At 38.8% G+C, this 16004-nt stretch overlaps 1 protein-coding gene across 5 annotated transcripts in view; it reads right to left on the reverse strand.

Annotated features, from left to right (window-relative positions):
- Positions 1-3154: 3154 nt before the first annotated feature.
- The window catches only part of PPP1R12A (protein phosphatase 1 regulatory subunit 12A), a 123213-nt gene continuing 110363 nt past the window's right edge, over positions 3155-16004 (reverse strand). For all 5 annotated transcript variants that reach the window (XM_075707612.1, XM_075707631.1, XM_075707624.1 and 2 more), the window contains 2 exons: positions 11848-11898; positions 3155-4778 (listed from right to left, as the gene is read on the reverse strand). In XM_075707612.1, coding sequence (XP_075563727.1) covers positions 4692-4778; positions 11848-11898 — 138 coding nt within the window. In that variant the 3' untranslated portion in view covers positions 3155-4691. The remainder of the gene's footprint in view (positions 4779-11847; positions 11899-16004) is intronic.

Genomic DNA, 16004 nt, shown 5'->3' on the forward strand with positions numbered 1-16004 from the left:
AATGTTTGTACGGCTGTGGAGTTTTTCTTTTTTTCAGCTGTACATTATGTAGTGAATTTGTGTCATGTTTTGCTGTGACGGTTCTCCGGATTGTAGCTGGAAATTAAATTCCAGCTATAAAACATGTTAACCTCTCAGCTGCACAGTTGAAATGTCAAAATTAGCTACTGCCCACACCACATCGTGTCAAGTTAAAGAAGCTGAAGCTACCACTAAAAGGGGAAAAGCGGCTTTTGATGTAACTAAAAACGCGGCTGCCTACACCTTCCATACTGGCCAGGCTCGAGGCCACGGCTGCCAAGAGCCCTCGGCACCCCTCGCCCTACGGAGGGCCTGCCGCTCCCTGGGGAGGCCCGGCGGAGCTCCCGGGCCCCACGGCCGCACAGCATTGCAGCGTGGCAGATGTGGCCACCTCTGTTTATGCTTCTGCCACGATACCACAAGCAACCCGACAGAGACAAAAGGCTGCGTGTTCTTTTCCGGAGGAGCTGGTGTGCTACACAGGTGGGCAAGACCTCAGGATGCCCATAAAGGAAATGTAAAGTGCCAGCTGTGCAGTCAAGCCACTTCCAGGATCACCCAGATCAAGTTAAGAACCAGTGTAATGATCGTGTTCAAAAAATGGGTAGATGTGGCACTTTGGGACATGGTCTAGTGGGCATGGTGGTGTTGGGTTGATGGTTGGACTGATGATCTTAGGGGTCCTTTCCAATCTTAATGATTCCTAGTTTTTACTTTCATTAAAAAATAATCCAGCCACCAAGCCAGGAAACATGAAATTATTACTCTACTCTTAATTGCTTTAGCGGTGGACTTGGTAACGTTAGGCTAATGGATGATCTTAAAGGTCTTTTCCAACCTAAATGATTCTATGATTCTATGATTCTCATCATCACAACTTCATTTAACAAGAAATTAATACCTCTTCTGAGCAGCAGTACAAGCCCGCAGCAAGGCGCAATACATACAATTGCTAACTTTGGACAATTTTTCTCTGTTCAGGACTTCGGATGAGATGGGGCCCTGACTTCTGAGCAGTTTTGTTCTGAAGTGTCCCCTGCCTTTCTCCATTCTCCAGAACTGTTCATTTTCTGACACAGTGTTGCCTTTCCACGTCTGGCATCGTGCCATACTTCCTCCTCTCCACCCGCTTTTCTTTGTGTAGATTTCCTGTCTACTGTCATACTGCTGGTTTTGGCATTAAGTGGTGCCCTCACTCTTCACTATAAACCTCACAGTTAAGTCAGCTGGCAGGGGTAGGAGCCATCTCACGCGGAACTCACTTCTGTGTGATAAAGGTTAAGGAAGGAAGTAAAATTTCTCCCTTGACGCACATATCCTAAAGCAGGTATCTTCCCCCAAAAGCATGCTTTTTTCCTCTTCTATAAGATGACATGTAAAGAGATACTCTTTCTAGAAAAGAAATGAGAGAACACTTGTTCTACAACAACGCATTTGCTCTCAAAAGACCACCGAACGGACAGTGGCTAGGAATACTGAACAGGTAAGGTTCACACCCATTAGTTTAATGTTCACCTGAGCACAAGCCAAAGTTAAGCACGGATGGCATTTCTGAAGGAGAGGAACGCCGAGACACGCATTTTGTACTCGGTGCTGAGCAAACAAATGCACCAACCTACAGTGTGAATTACAACCGCTCTTTTGGGAATCTGGCAAGGAAACAGCAAAAGTCTGAAAATGGTATATCGTAGGAATTGGGCAGGTCCCGAAGGAATTGTTCACGATGAGGGAGAGGGGGTGGGGGAAAAAAAAAAAATGGAAGTTCCAGCTCCCGAGTCTTTTCTTCTAGGTAAGTGCTACCGCTTGGAGCCATGAAGTCAGGCAGTCCTTACACAGCCGCGCTGCCTCCACCCTCCCTGCACTCTGCTGCCCGGGCTGCTCTCCCACCTGCAGTCACTCCTCCTCTCCGGGTTACGGCTTCCTTCACGGCTGGGGCTGGTTCCGGGCATGCCCTTCGCCTCTTAGCTCTCCAGCACCAGCTACTTCCACGCCTCCACGTGTATTTGATGTTAAGTCTGGGACATAAAGATCCCTTTCCGCACTGTGACAAGTCCCCTGAAAACCTAAGTTGCTGGTTTGAATTACCATTTAAGCCATTAAGTTGCTTAAGGAAGCTTGCCAGAGTCAGCAGCCAGCAATAATATATTTCTCGTATGCAAACTGTCTCCTAAATAATGAAATAGTCCTCCACTACCCATTTTCTCTCTGTGGTAGCTGGATTTTCTGGGTGTGTGTTTGATCTGCAACATGATCAGTACAGTAAGACGGTGACACAAGTTTGGCAGTTGCTTTGTGAGATTCGGTTAGTATCACGTAAAAAATGGTTCTCAGATTCTGCACACAGACAGGTTTATGTAAAATATATAAACATTTGTCCAAGTTGTTACAGATTGCATAAATATGGCATTTTTACTGTTGCATTTACAGATGTGCATGTACAATGATGTGCAAATAATCACAATTTGATTACAATCTTTGAAAGGTACTTGAACCTTGCATCCAAGTAACGCAATGAATGAAAAATGCCCACCAAAGAATTTAAATAGCAAACTTATAACATGGTTTAAATTCATAACAAATTTCAATGTCTTCTCAGTAAAACTTTCACACATTTAAAATAGTTTGTATTCATTTTATTTGTATATGTCAAAATACAATTTTTTTTTTCAAAATAGTGGGTTTTGCAACTAGTTTCATGCAGATACAAGGTCTGCTCAGTACTACCAATAAAATCAATATAGCACAGTAGCCATTCATTTTTTAGATATAAAGAATAAATAACCTAAATATAAAACACTAAAATATTAGAAACATGTATTTAATCATTCACAGGCACCCAAACTTTACCAAATATAATCCAGAATATGCCTAACTGTCTTGAAACAGAACTCAATACGTTGCAGCCATTCAGTTCTTTATTTTCTGTTAGCGTAAGACAATGGAAGTCCCTATGGTTCAGACCCATCTCTCATACAGATCAATTACAATAAGATATCTCAAACTATCTGTGTACCTTTAAAATCAAGAATCCTGAGCTTGGTAGTAAGAGCATAACCTTACATCTTCAAAAAACCAATCAACAGAGAGAGGACATCATGTCTTCCTTACCAAAACATACCCCACCCCCGGAAAACTAACCCCCACCCCCCAAGTAGGCAGTAGAACACAATGACCTTTTTAAATGAAGGGGTACAAATTCACATTTAATATAGTATACAATATAATCAATAATACAATAGCTACTACAAGCTTTACAATGTACAATTTGTTCTAATGGCTGATCTGTTCAGTGGTTTTAGGCAATAAACTATGTGCCAATAGGATGTTGTATTTTGAATGGTTTAGTGAAAATATAAAAGCTGTTTCTAACAAAAGCGATCTTCACTTAAGTACTTTTTTAGTTTTTAAAGGCCACTGAAATGTATAAAATGGTCTGACATGGTGTTATCAAATTGGATGCCTTCTCACATGGCAACAACAGTGCATATAAACATTAATGTGAGTGTAATGGGTTATGTTTTTCAAATGATTTAGTACATTACTTTGGCTAGCACAACAGTTTTGGACAGCACTCAGATAAATACAGGTATGTGAAATGTAGTGAAGCAGTTATATTTATGCAATTTTTTATTATGGTGAACACTATCAAATGAAAAAAAAATGGGAGGAAAAGATAATAAAGTATTTTATATAGTTTAGACCTTTTGGAAAGATAGGGCTCCATACAATGTACAATGTCTAAATTCTTTATACCATAAAAATTAATGAACTTTGTTAAACACACTATTCTGGAGTAGCCTAATTTGCATTAACAGACATTTGCAATAGGGAAATATATTCAAGCATGCCACGTGGTGGTCTGAAAAATCAAACCAGTACACATTTATATATACAGCATCACTCAGTACCTGCTCAAATGAATGTGACGATTACAGGATCTAACATTTTTCACTACAAACGTCTTTTTTTTTTTTTTTTTAAAGTGACCAATAAAGGCAGAAAACAGGACTCTTGAAATATTTCTAGTTTCAACTGACTTTTAAAGCATTTTGTATAGGAAATAAATGCATATTGCACAAACAGTGAAAGCAAATGTTCCACCAAACATCTCTGTTCCAGGTGGTTGGACAATACAACTCTAGGTAGCTAGGTAATTTAAAAGGGTGTGTGGTCTCTGCAAACGGTAAAGCTGTGAAAACACTGTACAAGAAAATCTGGTACATGAGTAATTAGAAGGGAAAAAAAAAATCCAAACTTAAGATTTAAAGAAAAACTGAGTATAGAAAAAAACTGGGAATTGTGGCACAACAAAAACATTATTGAGTAACTGTCTTCTGTGAGAGCTGAAAGCTTTGATGATGTAAAAGTGTTTATGTACAACTAAGGCTTACTGGTTAAATATCTGAGGCGTATCTGGCCTTGAACACTTTCCTTATTATGCTGTAGCTGTAAACAAGATTTCTCAGTCATTTCATCTTCTCAGCAGCTGCATTTTAACAGAAACAATGATCTTGATACAAAAAAACACACAGGTAAGAGGGCGTTTGGCAGGATATCTGAAAATGACAGTCTCCAAGGGATCTTCCCACACTTCCAGTGACTGCCATACTATGGTCCACTGGAGTAACTAGTGATGTGCAATACCGTTATTTGCTGCTGTAGTAAACCCTTTATTTGGAAAGTTTGCTTATAACTCTGATCAAGGCCCCATTTTCATCTTTTAGCCTCTGGTTGTCTGCCTTCAGGTCTGGTAGCATCTATGAAAAACGAAACATGATGGTTATTTGCTATTATACCCCAAGTAAAAGCAGCAAGACTAGACAAGCACTGGGGATCAAAATCTTTATTCAGCTTAAGCATCTTGGCGGTTCTCCCCCTTCGTATCAGCAGTTCAGAAGAATCTCACCTTTTAGCATGATACAGTTAAGAGTTATAGGTTAGGAGTTTTCATTTGCTTGGATTAGATGCACTAAATCCCGGCGGTGCAGATGACAAGCCTCTAACAAAAGCATTTACAGTAGCGTGAGGAAAGTAATTAAACGCTTCAAATTTCAGTGCAAAACAAAAAAACCCGTTAATTACCGACAATTTAAGAGGCTTGTCTCTACTGCACTTGCAGAGTTTCAAAAAAAACCCATGCTGTGGCTAAGCATATCTACTGCTGTGCTATTGGATAATTTCACCCTGATCAGATACAGTGTGATTCAGCTTGTTAGCTCATAGCATTAATCTTCCAACTACTTCCAAACTCGTGTTGAAGCACACATCCTATAATGTGAGATCATATCCCTGAATAGCTTGGTTCACACAAGATCAGATCATTGAAAGAGATCACCGACACGCCAGGCTGCATACTCAGGCATACAAGTTAGGAGATGGCAAGTTAAGGTTGCCACAGGAGATGGGTGACACGCAAGCACAGGAGCTGGAAGGCAGAAGCCGAGCGAGGTGAGAGTTGGACAGGATCAGACAGGAAAGAAGGACAAGTCAGTGCACAGAGAGTTTGTACTGGGAGAACGTAACTTGTCAGAGAAACCAGAAGTAATCTCAGCAGTTCTCCGTATCTATGTTCACACACTGATAACAAACCACCTGTAATACTCATGGCTAAATTATGTGTATGGTTTCTAGCAGCAGGTTTACACAGGAGGTACCAGCCTATTCCTGCAGAGTGGTTATCCAGTAACCTCAGGTGCAAGTGCATGCAAGAGGTCCAAGTCCAGCTGGTGACCTATGTTAACAACTGCTACGTAGTTTTTCATGATGAAATTTCCTTGCCACTAGTTTTGTTTTCATTTTATTCAAGCAAAATTATACTTTCAACTCCATTATATTCAGAAAGTTATAATGGAACAGAAAGAACCGAGGTGTTTAAAAATGCAGGGTTAATCAACTGTGCATAACACTAGAGGCTTCATTTACGCGTTTCCTCCAAAGGAGTCCTGTCCACACTCAGTTCACCAAACAGCAGACCCTCTCACTGAGTGAAATATGATGGTGCACTGAAGATGACTGAGGATATAGGATCTCTAGTTTATTTACCTGCCAGTATCAGAGTATGTGAAATGAAGACAACAGGAGATGGTAAGAGGGAGAAAAGGTGGTCTCCACAGTCAGAGTAAGTAAAAATCATTCTGCTGACCTGGATTCCAGCTCTGCTCCGTGGTGGAGTTAAGGCAAGCCACCTAAGCTGAGCCATTCACAGAGTCAGAGGGAAGCTTCCATTATAATCAAGTGAGAGCTGTGCTCTGGACAGAAAGTGCTGCAAAATGCTGATTACTTTCAACAACCATGTCAAGGTGTTTGACATTGGGCAACACAAGTAATCATTTGGCAATTTTCAAGTATTATCTGTGTTAAGTTTTCTAAGCTGTGAAGAACAACTAGTGTTGTCTGAGATACACGTGCTAGGGGTCACACCCAGATAACAGGCACGTGTACTGTGCATTTGTGCACATGCCTGTAATATTAGGATAAACCCAGGGTTGTTCTATGACATGTATCGGCAAACAATGAAACAGCCATTTGTTCAGGCAAAGCAACTGACATCTTTCCTTCCTCCTCTTCATTCTGTTACGGACTTCATACCAAAGATCCTGGGTGAAACCACAACAGCCTTCATCTAGCCGTGCACAAGGAAGCAACAGAGTCTGGTTTTGTTCCTGTTAAATGGGTACCTCGACAAGTATTGTCGTGTGTTCTTTCAAATGAAACCTCAAAGTAACTCCAGGAATGTCACAGTCCTCTTTCAACTTACTGACTAGGGAGCTGCAGCCCATAATGCTTAATTACATACAGGCAGACCCACAGAGTGGTATATTTTCTGGTGAACTACTTTAACAAAAGAGCTGCTGGTTAAATTTAAAGCTTTAACATAATCCAGTACCATTATATGTCTGCAAATCTCTGTAGATCGATTTTAATCCTGATTAAACTAATAGGTAAAATAGGTATTAAGAAAATATTTGCTCTTTTGTTGTGAGTCTGCTAAACAATAGGTGAGGACTGGCAGGAGACAAAGGCAGTTACGAGTAATAGGAGATTGATCAGGAATGATAAGCTGAAGTAACCTAAAATACTTATACTTCTCATCTATACTAATCCCCACATACTTTAAACCTAGCCATTTGTACAATTTTCTTGGAGCAGCGCATTCCTATGGTACTCAAACTTCTCATGAGGTGACGCCACACACCTTTAATGTGCAGAGGCAGGAAAAAAAGCTTTGCAGTAAATTCAGTAAAATTACAGTTATATACTGTACTTAACACTTTGAATTCCAATTTGCTTCTCACTAAAATAGCAAAGCATCTTCCCATGAGATTCTTGAATAAGATTACAAATGCACTATTTTGCCTATCTGTATTATATGATGTGCCTGTTTTGGCTGGGGTAGAGTTAATTTTCTTCATAGTAGCTAGTATGGGACCATGTTTTGGATTTGTGCTGGAAACAGTGTTGATAATACAGAGAAGTTTTCATTATTGCTGAGCAGTGCTTACACCGAGTCAAGGCCTCTTCTGCTTCTCATCCCACCCCACCAGAAAGCAGGCTGGGGGTGCACAAGAAGTTGGGAGGGGACACAGCCGGGACAGCTGACCCCAACTGACCAAAGGGATATTCCATACCATATGATGTCAAGCTCAGCATATAAAGCTGGGGGAAGAAGGAGGAAGGGGGGGACATTCAGAGTGATGGTGTTTGTCTTCCCAAGTAACCATTAGACATGCTGGAGCCCTGCTTTCCTGGAGATGGCTGAACGCCTGCCTGCCGATGGGAAGCAGTGAATGAATTCTTGGCTTGCTTTGCTTGTGCACGCGGCTTTTGCTTTACCTTCAAACTGTCTTTATCTCAACCCATGAGTTTTCTCATTTTTACTCTTCCGATTCTCTCCCCCATCCCACCGGAGGGGAGCGAGTGAGCAGCTGTGTGGTGCTTTGTTGCCGGCTGGGGTTAAACAGCGACATACGACTAGCTAGTAACTTTGCAGTGCTGTCATTGAGCAAATAATTATTCAATAATCACCTAACATATGTGGAGCCAACTCAGATCTGTACAGTAATAATAATGTCTGTGTTTTCTGAAGGATTTAACATTTTTTACATACAAATCAGCTTTGTAAATTAAGATTACAAAAAGCTCATGAACTGTTAAGGTACCTGTTCAGATTAATCAGGCACACTGCTATGGTTAAGCTACCATCACAATGTCAAGCCTCCCTGCTGTGTTTCCATTGCTTTTCTTTGGCTAGCCAGGCTCCTCAAGCTCCACAATGATCTGCCACTGAAAACTCACCCTACAAAAAGGAATACTGAATAGTTTTCTGTGGGTTAACACCCTGAACTGGCTTACCATAGTTAAAGGAATGCCAGTGCTAGCAAAAAAAAAAGACGGTATGGACGTGTGGCTGTGGACAGCAGTCATTAGATTAGCTCAGCTGTGTTGAAAACCCACATTGTTAGCTGAAGCTGATGTAAGACGGGCTGCCCTAAAGGGACAGCTCTCCCTCTGCATGCAACAGTATGCTTCTGCTGCTTTCTGTGTGTTAGTTTAGTGGTTCAACAACGCCGGGGTGAGATGGATCAAGTAATATAACGAATAAAGAGATTTGCTTTCAGCCAGGTCAGCGAGCTGACTTGACTCACTCAGCAAGGGTTAACACAAGGGAATGTTGAGGAATGCAGGGCCTGGACCAGGAACAACCTTTCTATCCACATCCTATTGTTAGACCAACTCCAGGAAGACACGAAGCCAAAGGATAAACCTCTTTATTTCATGCCTCTTAGTGGGGAAAACCTGAGAGAGGACTCTGTGAGCAGAATGAAAAAATGTACGCTTATTGCCTTGCTTCTAAGTGGGAAGGGGGGTAGGTGAGGGGAAGCAGTTTAGCAAGAGTCACTGCACAGAAGGAAATGGGTTTTTTTCACCTTAAAAGCTCACTGAAACCTCCACCCTATACAGTTGTTACATAAGAGGAGGAAGAAAGACATACAGATTTGGTGTGGAATTAAACCACATTTTGTTCTTCAAAGAAGTTTTGAATCTTCAGTGGGTTTCTGAAACAGCCCTGCAATAACACTAAGGACAACAAACTGGTATTTTTTTTCCAAGATGAAACTCAAAACAACTCATAGCTTTAACAGAAGGGGACTGAACCACATGACCCAGTAAATATGAACCAATGTGACACACTAGGCAGGTTTTTTTGTGTCTCTGTTTGTACAGTCCTTGCACGATAGGATTCTGGTGCACGACTGGAATGCCTACATATACAGCAATATAAATCAATAACCTTAACTCAGTGCTAAAACTGGATATTTTAAGCTGTCTAGATAAAAATAAGGATTGGCCAGAACCACACAGGAAGTTAATATGTGAAAATATTAATCAACTTGAAACTCTGATACATTTTTGAAGGAAAGACTTTGATCCCCTCTAAACACTAAAGCACACAAATGCAAGAAATACAGTTGCTAATGCAACTGTTCAGGAATGCACAGTACTGAAACCACTTCTCAAACATTCTTTAGCTGAGACTAGATTTGTATCAATTCTGTGCACTTCAATTATACTGAAGTAAGAAAGCTCAATTCTTCATTTCAATTTATTAGAAAACTAGAGGCAGATCTATCTATTTGAGCATTTACTCAAATATCAAAACAAGGGAGTTGACTTCAAGTGTATCCTAGTGCCAACTCAAATCCTTTCAATTGTTGCCAAGGTCAAAAGTCTCCTGGATCATTGCCAATTTATCTTCCAGTGAGGGAGGACAAGCTTCCGTGCTAGTAAGGACAATACCACACCATATCAACACATCTGCGACACCTGTAGTTGGTACACCAGACACCATGCTTTAGCCACACTTCCATAACCGAGCAGCAGTAAGTCAGTTTCTGACACACAAGTGTTAATAATAAAATTCTACCCAAGCACAAACTGAATGTCAACACCTGCCTGGCTACACAAAGGAGGAGGCAGAAATTACAAATCCACAGAGCGCAGTTGCCTACAGGACCCTGACAGCTTGGCAACCACTCGGGTCAAGGCCCTATTCTCAGTCACCAGTCGCTCATTTATGTGTCTCAAAGATTGAATCTGCTTTATTTGTTGCAGGTTCTGCAGGAATCAGAGAAACAGGAGTGAAAATGAAAAAAAAAAAAACAAAACAAAACATGTATATTATGTTTAAAAGAACTAGAGACAGGCAGGATTGAAAGAAAACTTAGAAGAGACAGTCCTGTTTAAAGTAGGCAAGTTGCTGTGAAAGGAAAGTATCAAACAAGTGGCACATTCTTGAAAAGCAATCTAAGAACCAGCAGTGATTCATCACAGCTTTCCAAAACAGTTCAGGATACATTAACAATGAGAGCTATTCCTGGAATTCTTTACTTAACATCCTAATTGCACAAACTAAATCTCCTATTCAAAAGTCTGTAAATAACGACACATTTATCATATACTTTTACACAGCAGTGCAGCAAATGGTAGGAAGAGTATTTAACCTTTAATTCAAAACTTTCACATATTGCTTATTGAAAGTAAGCTTTTGAAAAAAGGCAATATATTTGCATGTTCTTTTTTTCTCAGAAGCCCACCCTTTCCTAACAGGAATTTACAGGTTGATGATAGAAGCTTACATCCTGTCTTCCACTCTTAGACACAATTATTTTCCTATACCGTAGTTTGCTTTCTACATATTTCACTTCTAAAGACCCCTCAAAGGAACCACAGATGTTGTGTCCTCCCTTACAGCAAACTATCTTGGCCTGAATCCAAGGGAGCTAGAGGCATTGTGGTTGCCTTCTGCCTACATCTGCCTGTCAGCTTCAATTATTTCAACAAAACTTTGTGCATGTGTTTAATGAAAAGTATTTGGAAGTTAATGCCGTTTCCAAGCACCAGAGGGAGCTCAAAAATGAGCTTGAAAGGAAACTTTTTATTAATCAATGACAAATATCAAATGTCAAAACAGTAGTACTTCTTTAAAGTTCTGGAGTATAAAAATGTTTTCTACTTCATCATGTTCCACTAGTTTTGTAGTCATACTTTAATTTTATCACTTTGGTTGACCCTGTCCAATATTATATCCAAGGACATAATACAAAACAAACCTGCCAAATTTATCACCCTTCTTGATCATATCAGAGGACTTAACATTGATAAACCAGGAAACGAGAAAAGTCATACCACAACTGGTTAAAAAAAAAGGCACAAATGTATTAAAAAAGTATTTTCTTTCTGGGATTCAGTTTACACATAGTTGAAAAAGATGGAGATCAGTACATGTGGAAAATGGTACTTATTTGTCAACATCTGAAATCTATCCACTGCTTTTTATTAACTAAAAGCTGATTATTATTCACTATACAAATGAAAGTTTTGATATTGGTAACATGCTGTCTAATACATATTTATAGAGCATGAGATAAAGGTTGAAGCAACATTTAATGCTTAAATATCTATGGAATTATATGCTACCATTATTTTTAAGTTAATAAAATACAGAGTAGCACATCAAAAACATAGACTGCAATTCCATCTTAATTAGATCAAGATATGTTTCACTCCAACCATCTCTGAATGTTTCTTGTTAGCCAACGTTATAGAAGCATCTCAGCGCTGCCTTCGAAGTCCTACATGTATGACTGCTTATGCCAGCATAACAGCTTTGCTATAAGCTAGATGACATGGGAGATTTTGAAATGCACCTATAACTTAGTTATTTTCTAATGAAATTATAGAGACCTGTAATACTGCCAGACTACATGACGCCCTGACATAGTCATACACTGTTAGCAATAGTTCAATGTGTAATAGTTTACTTACTTTCAGTTCCTCTTCCATTTCAGATATCCTTCTTTCTAGAGCTCTTCTTTCCTAAATCAAAAGATGTGTGTTAACACTGAACAATATGATTTTTTAAAAATTACTGCTTGAAAATACTGTGGTAACAGTGAAATACTGAAGTTTCAAGGATCATACAACCAAAAGCATAGTGTGGACAGGAAACTTGTGACGGCAGTGATATATAGAAATTTTGTCAATATGGAATTTTAATATCTGAGGAGGTATAAAAATGTACATCAAGTCCTACAAAATATACCCGTTTATTTACACAAATTTAGACAGGTTTTAAGTATCATTTGTGTGGATTCATTTTTTATGAGCTAGGCTTCTGTAATATACAAGAAATGCAGAAAATTATCAGAAACAAACGAGAATATTAAAAGAAACAAGCACAAAAGTGTAAGCTTTCATAGACAAGCAAACAGCTGAAACATCTGTCTCAGCTCAGTGGGATCTATCCATGCTATAAACTGCAATGTAGTGTAGATACACCAAAATTTACATTAAAGGAGTTCAGCTTAGTACCAAAGAAATCTAGTAGCTACATAAGACCACCTGCTCCTTGAGCAAATGTTTCCTGAGTATTTTCTGCGTTTCTAGTATAGTTTTCTTTCTTTCTTTTTTTTTTTTTTTCTTTTTACCTGAGAACAGGAGAAATCATCCTTTGTAGAGAACTTCAGGTTGTTTTGATTACAATGATTACAGTACCCAAGCTAGCTTATTGAAAGTTAGCTTAGGGTTTTCTATACTATGCTACAGTCTGCAGTGCAGACACACTACCATATTTCTAAATGACGTTATTTTGTTTAAACCTAATTTTCAACACATCTGACAGACGAATAGCTAATGCAATAGACTTCAGGGTTTACAGCTTGATTGCTTGCTTTCCTGTGTCAGACAATGCAGTGTGTCTCATTTAAAAGCAGCTGCGGTTATCAGTACTCTACATTCAGATTTTTCCAAAGTGTGAAAGGCAAAAGCAACAGATTATTGCGAAGTGGACATATGCATCTGCATACAACGGTGTTATGCAAACAGCAAGCAGCATTGACTGAGGTGTGTAAAACTTTGGTTAGATCATACCGCCCAGTAGATACTGACTCTTGCCGGTCACCTTTCAGATATAAATCATTTGAATTTAGTTTAATCATACTGCAGTTATATCCCAACATTTTCCCATTTTAGAAAACAACTTTAAAGGTTTATCAAAGTAATAGATTACTGCAGTTGTTAGTACTTAATGTACTTAACTCCTTCGAGTTAAGACTTTTCCCATAACAATACTGACTGATAGTAATGGGCATAGTTAAGTACCAGCGAGTTAACTGCAGTAAGCAAGTGACTAACAAAAAACCCACACCATCTTACATTACTTAGAATTGTATCAGTTACCTACTAGCTTTGTAGAATAACAGATAATATCAGTGCTCCTATATTAAACAACATTTGACAATTCCTGCGATTACCAAGAGGTGAATGATCAAATAAATCTCAGAATTTCAGATGGCTAAAAATCATTAGTCGTTTTGATGCATTTGCTTAACTAGCATGTTGAGCTTGTCTAAGAACAACTATTAGCAATAAAAGCCAATTAAATAAAATCCTTATTTCATTAACTTTGTATACTTCACATTATATAAAAGAAACATTCAAATGGACTGGCCTAGGTATAAGATTTATTGTAAAGAAGTATTGTTCTGATTAGATGAAGCTATGCTTCTCTTTTTCCTGAACTGCCTACTCTTTTTACGAACTGGCCTGAGGAATGCCGACAAAATAACACACTGCAGTTTCACTGGGAAGATTTGCCAGTTTTATTTGCTTAGTCCCCAGACTCAAAGAAAGGTTTTGAAATTTATGCAGTCTAAAATTTTATTATATACTTCACAACTCTATAAGGTACACAAAGGAGCATTTGTAATCCTCAAAATGAAAAAAAAATACATGCTAGTCCCTCAGCTTACAAAATACAATAGCTCATTTGTATTTATCAAAGTAACTAGGAACTACAGTCTTGGTGCAGTGAGATTGAGGTAGGGGGATATATACAGGGGAAAAACTGAGTTGTAAGATTATTAAGAAGTAAAACCAGATGTTGACACGCCAGGGGGACAAGATGTCATCCAAAGGGACCTGGGCAAGCTGGAGAGGTGGGCCTGTGCGAACCTCATGAGGTTCAACAAGACCAAGTGCAAGGTCCTGCACTATTTGTAAATTCAGTACTACCAAAAAAATACACCTTTCCACAACCTAAATTCCTAGATGATGAATTCTACATTTGGAGGAAACTGGTTAAAGGTACCTAGAATTCTGAATTCTGATTCAGACTGAAACCTTGCAGTTTGAGTTTTATTATCACATCATATGAAATTCTGCATAGGACTTTTAGCATACTTTTCAGAGTGACAGGTTGTTAATGAAACCCTTATTTTTACCTACATATTGCTAGGATCTTGCATCTGTGATCTGATCTGTACCCCCCATCCTCATGGAAATAGCCTCTTTCTGGTAAACAGTTCTCAAATGAACAATATTGACAATGCATCACCAAATCACATTATGGAAACCCACTTCTGAAGGCTGAGTTCAAATAAAATTCAAAAATAGTATTTTGTAAATTCTATTACTGTGCAACTCTAGGTTTAATAAATGTTCCCATCTTCTTTACTGAAAAGGTATGTTTCAGCTTGAAAATGTCATAGTTCAAAGACGCCTTCAGGTTTTTCTCTGCCAGCTTTTTCTCTGCCAGCTTTTTATTTCTTCCAATTTATTCTCATAACTTTACTTTTCCCCTCCCCTTTTCTCTATGTAATTTATGTAAACATCTTCAGTTTTATATTTTATTTTAGTGAAGCCATATACTTAGAAAAGGATACTTAGAAAAGCTCTACCTCCTAAATCTTGTGTAAATCATGTTTCAGCCTTACAACATTATCACTAACTTTATGGTTTTTACCTGCTAGTTTTAGTACTAATACCTTTAGGAAGACTAACTTTTCTGAAAGACATTTTGCTGCCGGACTAAAGGTCTTTACAAAAAACAGGTGCAAAATTTTCTAATATAGCCAATTGTTTTAATGCAATGGCCTATTTTGGGAAAAAGCAAAGCAGTAATTTAAAACTGAAATAATGTCTAGCTATGCAGTACTGAATGTTCTGCAGCATGGAACCTATATAGTAATGGACGCAGCTAAATCTATGAAATAATTAAATGTCCACTTGTGTGGCCATGATAGCAAGCAAGAAACCAACTAAAGCTGATGATGAAACTTTTCTAGTGATGAAATCACTGTCTGCAGCAGGATGCCAAAAAAATCAAGGAGAAATTGATGCTAAAAGGCCACTGCAATTATCTGGAGAGATTATTAAGATAAAGATAATAGAACTTCCGGAAGTGCCTGAGAGCATTTCTACATCTCCATGTGCTCCTATTAAAATCTACCAAGTGTTAGTTGATACACCAGACAGGTTTGTAGAACTAAAAATTGTTTTCTAAACCTCATATACCGGAAAGTAAACATAAAAGGCTAGTGAATGTGAAGTTTACCAGGGATAAATAAATGTATAACCTATCACTTACTACTGTCAAAGTCCATTTAGTTTTCTTCCCATTTAAGTGCCTAATGTGTCACTCCAGGATCAGGGGAGGAGAAAGGAGCAGGGTCATGAAGGAAGCCAGGACCACAACAAAACAAATGTAGTTTTCTTTACATTGCTGTGGAACTAAACTTTTATAGGGATGGCTTTTAAACTAGCATGAAACTACAGCCTAAAATGATCATATGTCCAACTTCTGAAATAATTCCTGTAGTCTGTCTCACATACGGATTTATTACATGACTCCTTTGCCATCCAATTTAGGGTCATCTCTGACCCTGATGCCCCTCTTCCCACACTGCTTACTCATTTTTCCCCCCTGTCCCTGTATCATATTCCCTCTGGAAAAAGTTACAGTACAAGAAAAGAGACAGATAATGACTAATTTTATATCATTAGCAGGTTTAAGGTCTCACGTCTGTGACATGGAAACAGCTACTTCATTACCAACAATAATTGGTAAAACAACACGCATGCCTCTGGAAAGCTCTGAGGAAATTAAAGTCTCTGAGTGTTGGAAATGCATCAGAAGATGAGAT

The sequence above is a fragment of the Pelecanus crispus genome, chromosome 1 (genome assembly GCF_030463565.1).
Source record: "Pelecanus crispus isolate bPelCri1 chromosome 1, bPelCri1.pri, whole genome shotgun sequence".
Classification (NCBI taxonomy): domain Eukaryota; kingdom Metazoa; phylum Chordata; class Aves; order Pelecaniformes; family Pelecanidae; genus Pelecanus; species Pelecanus crispus.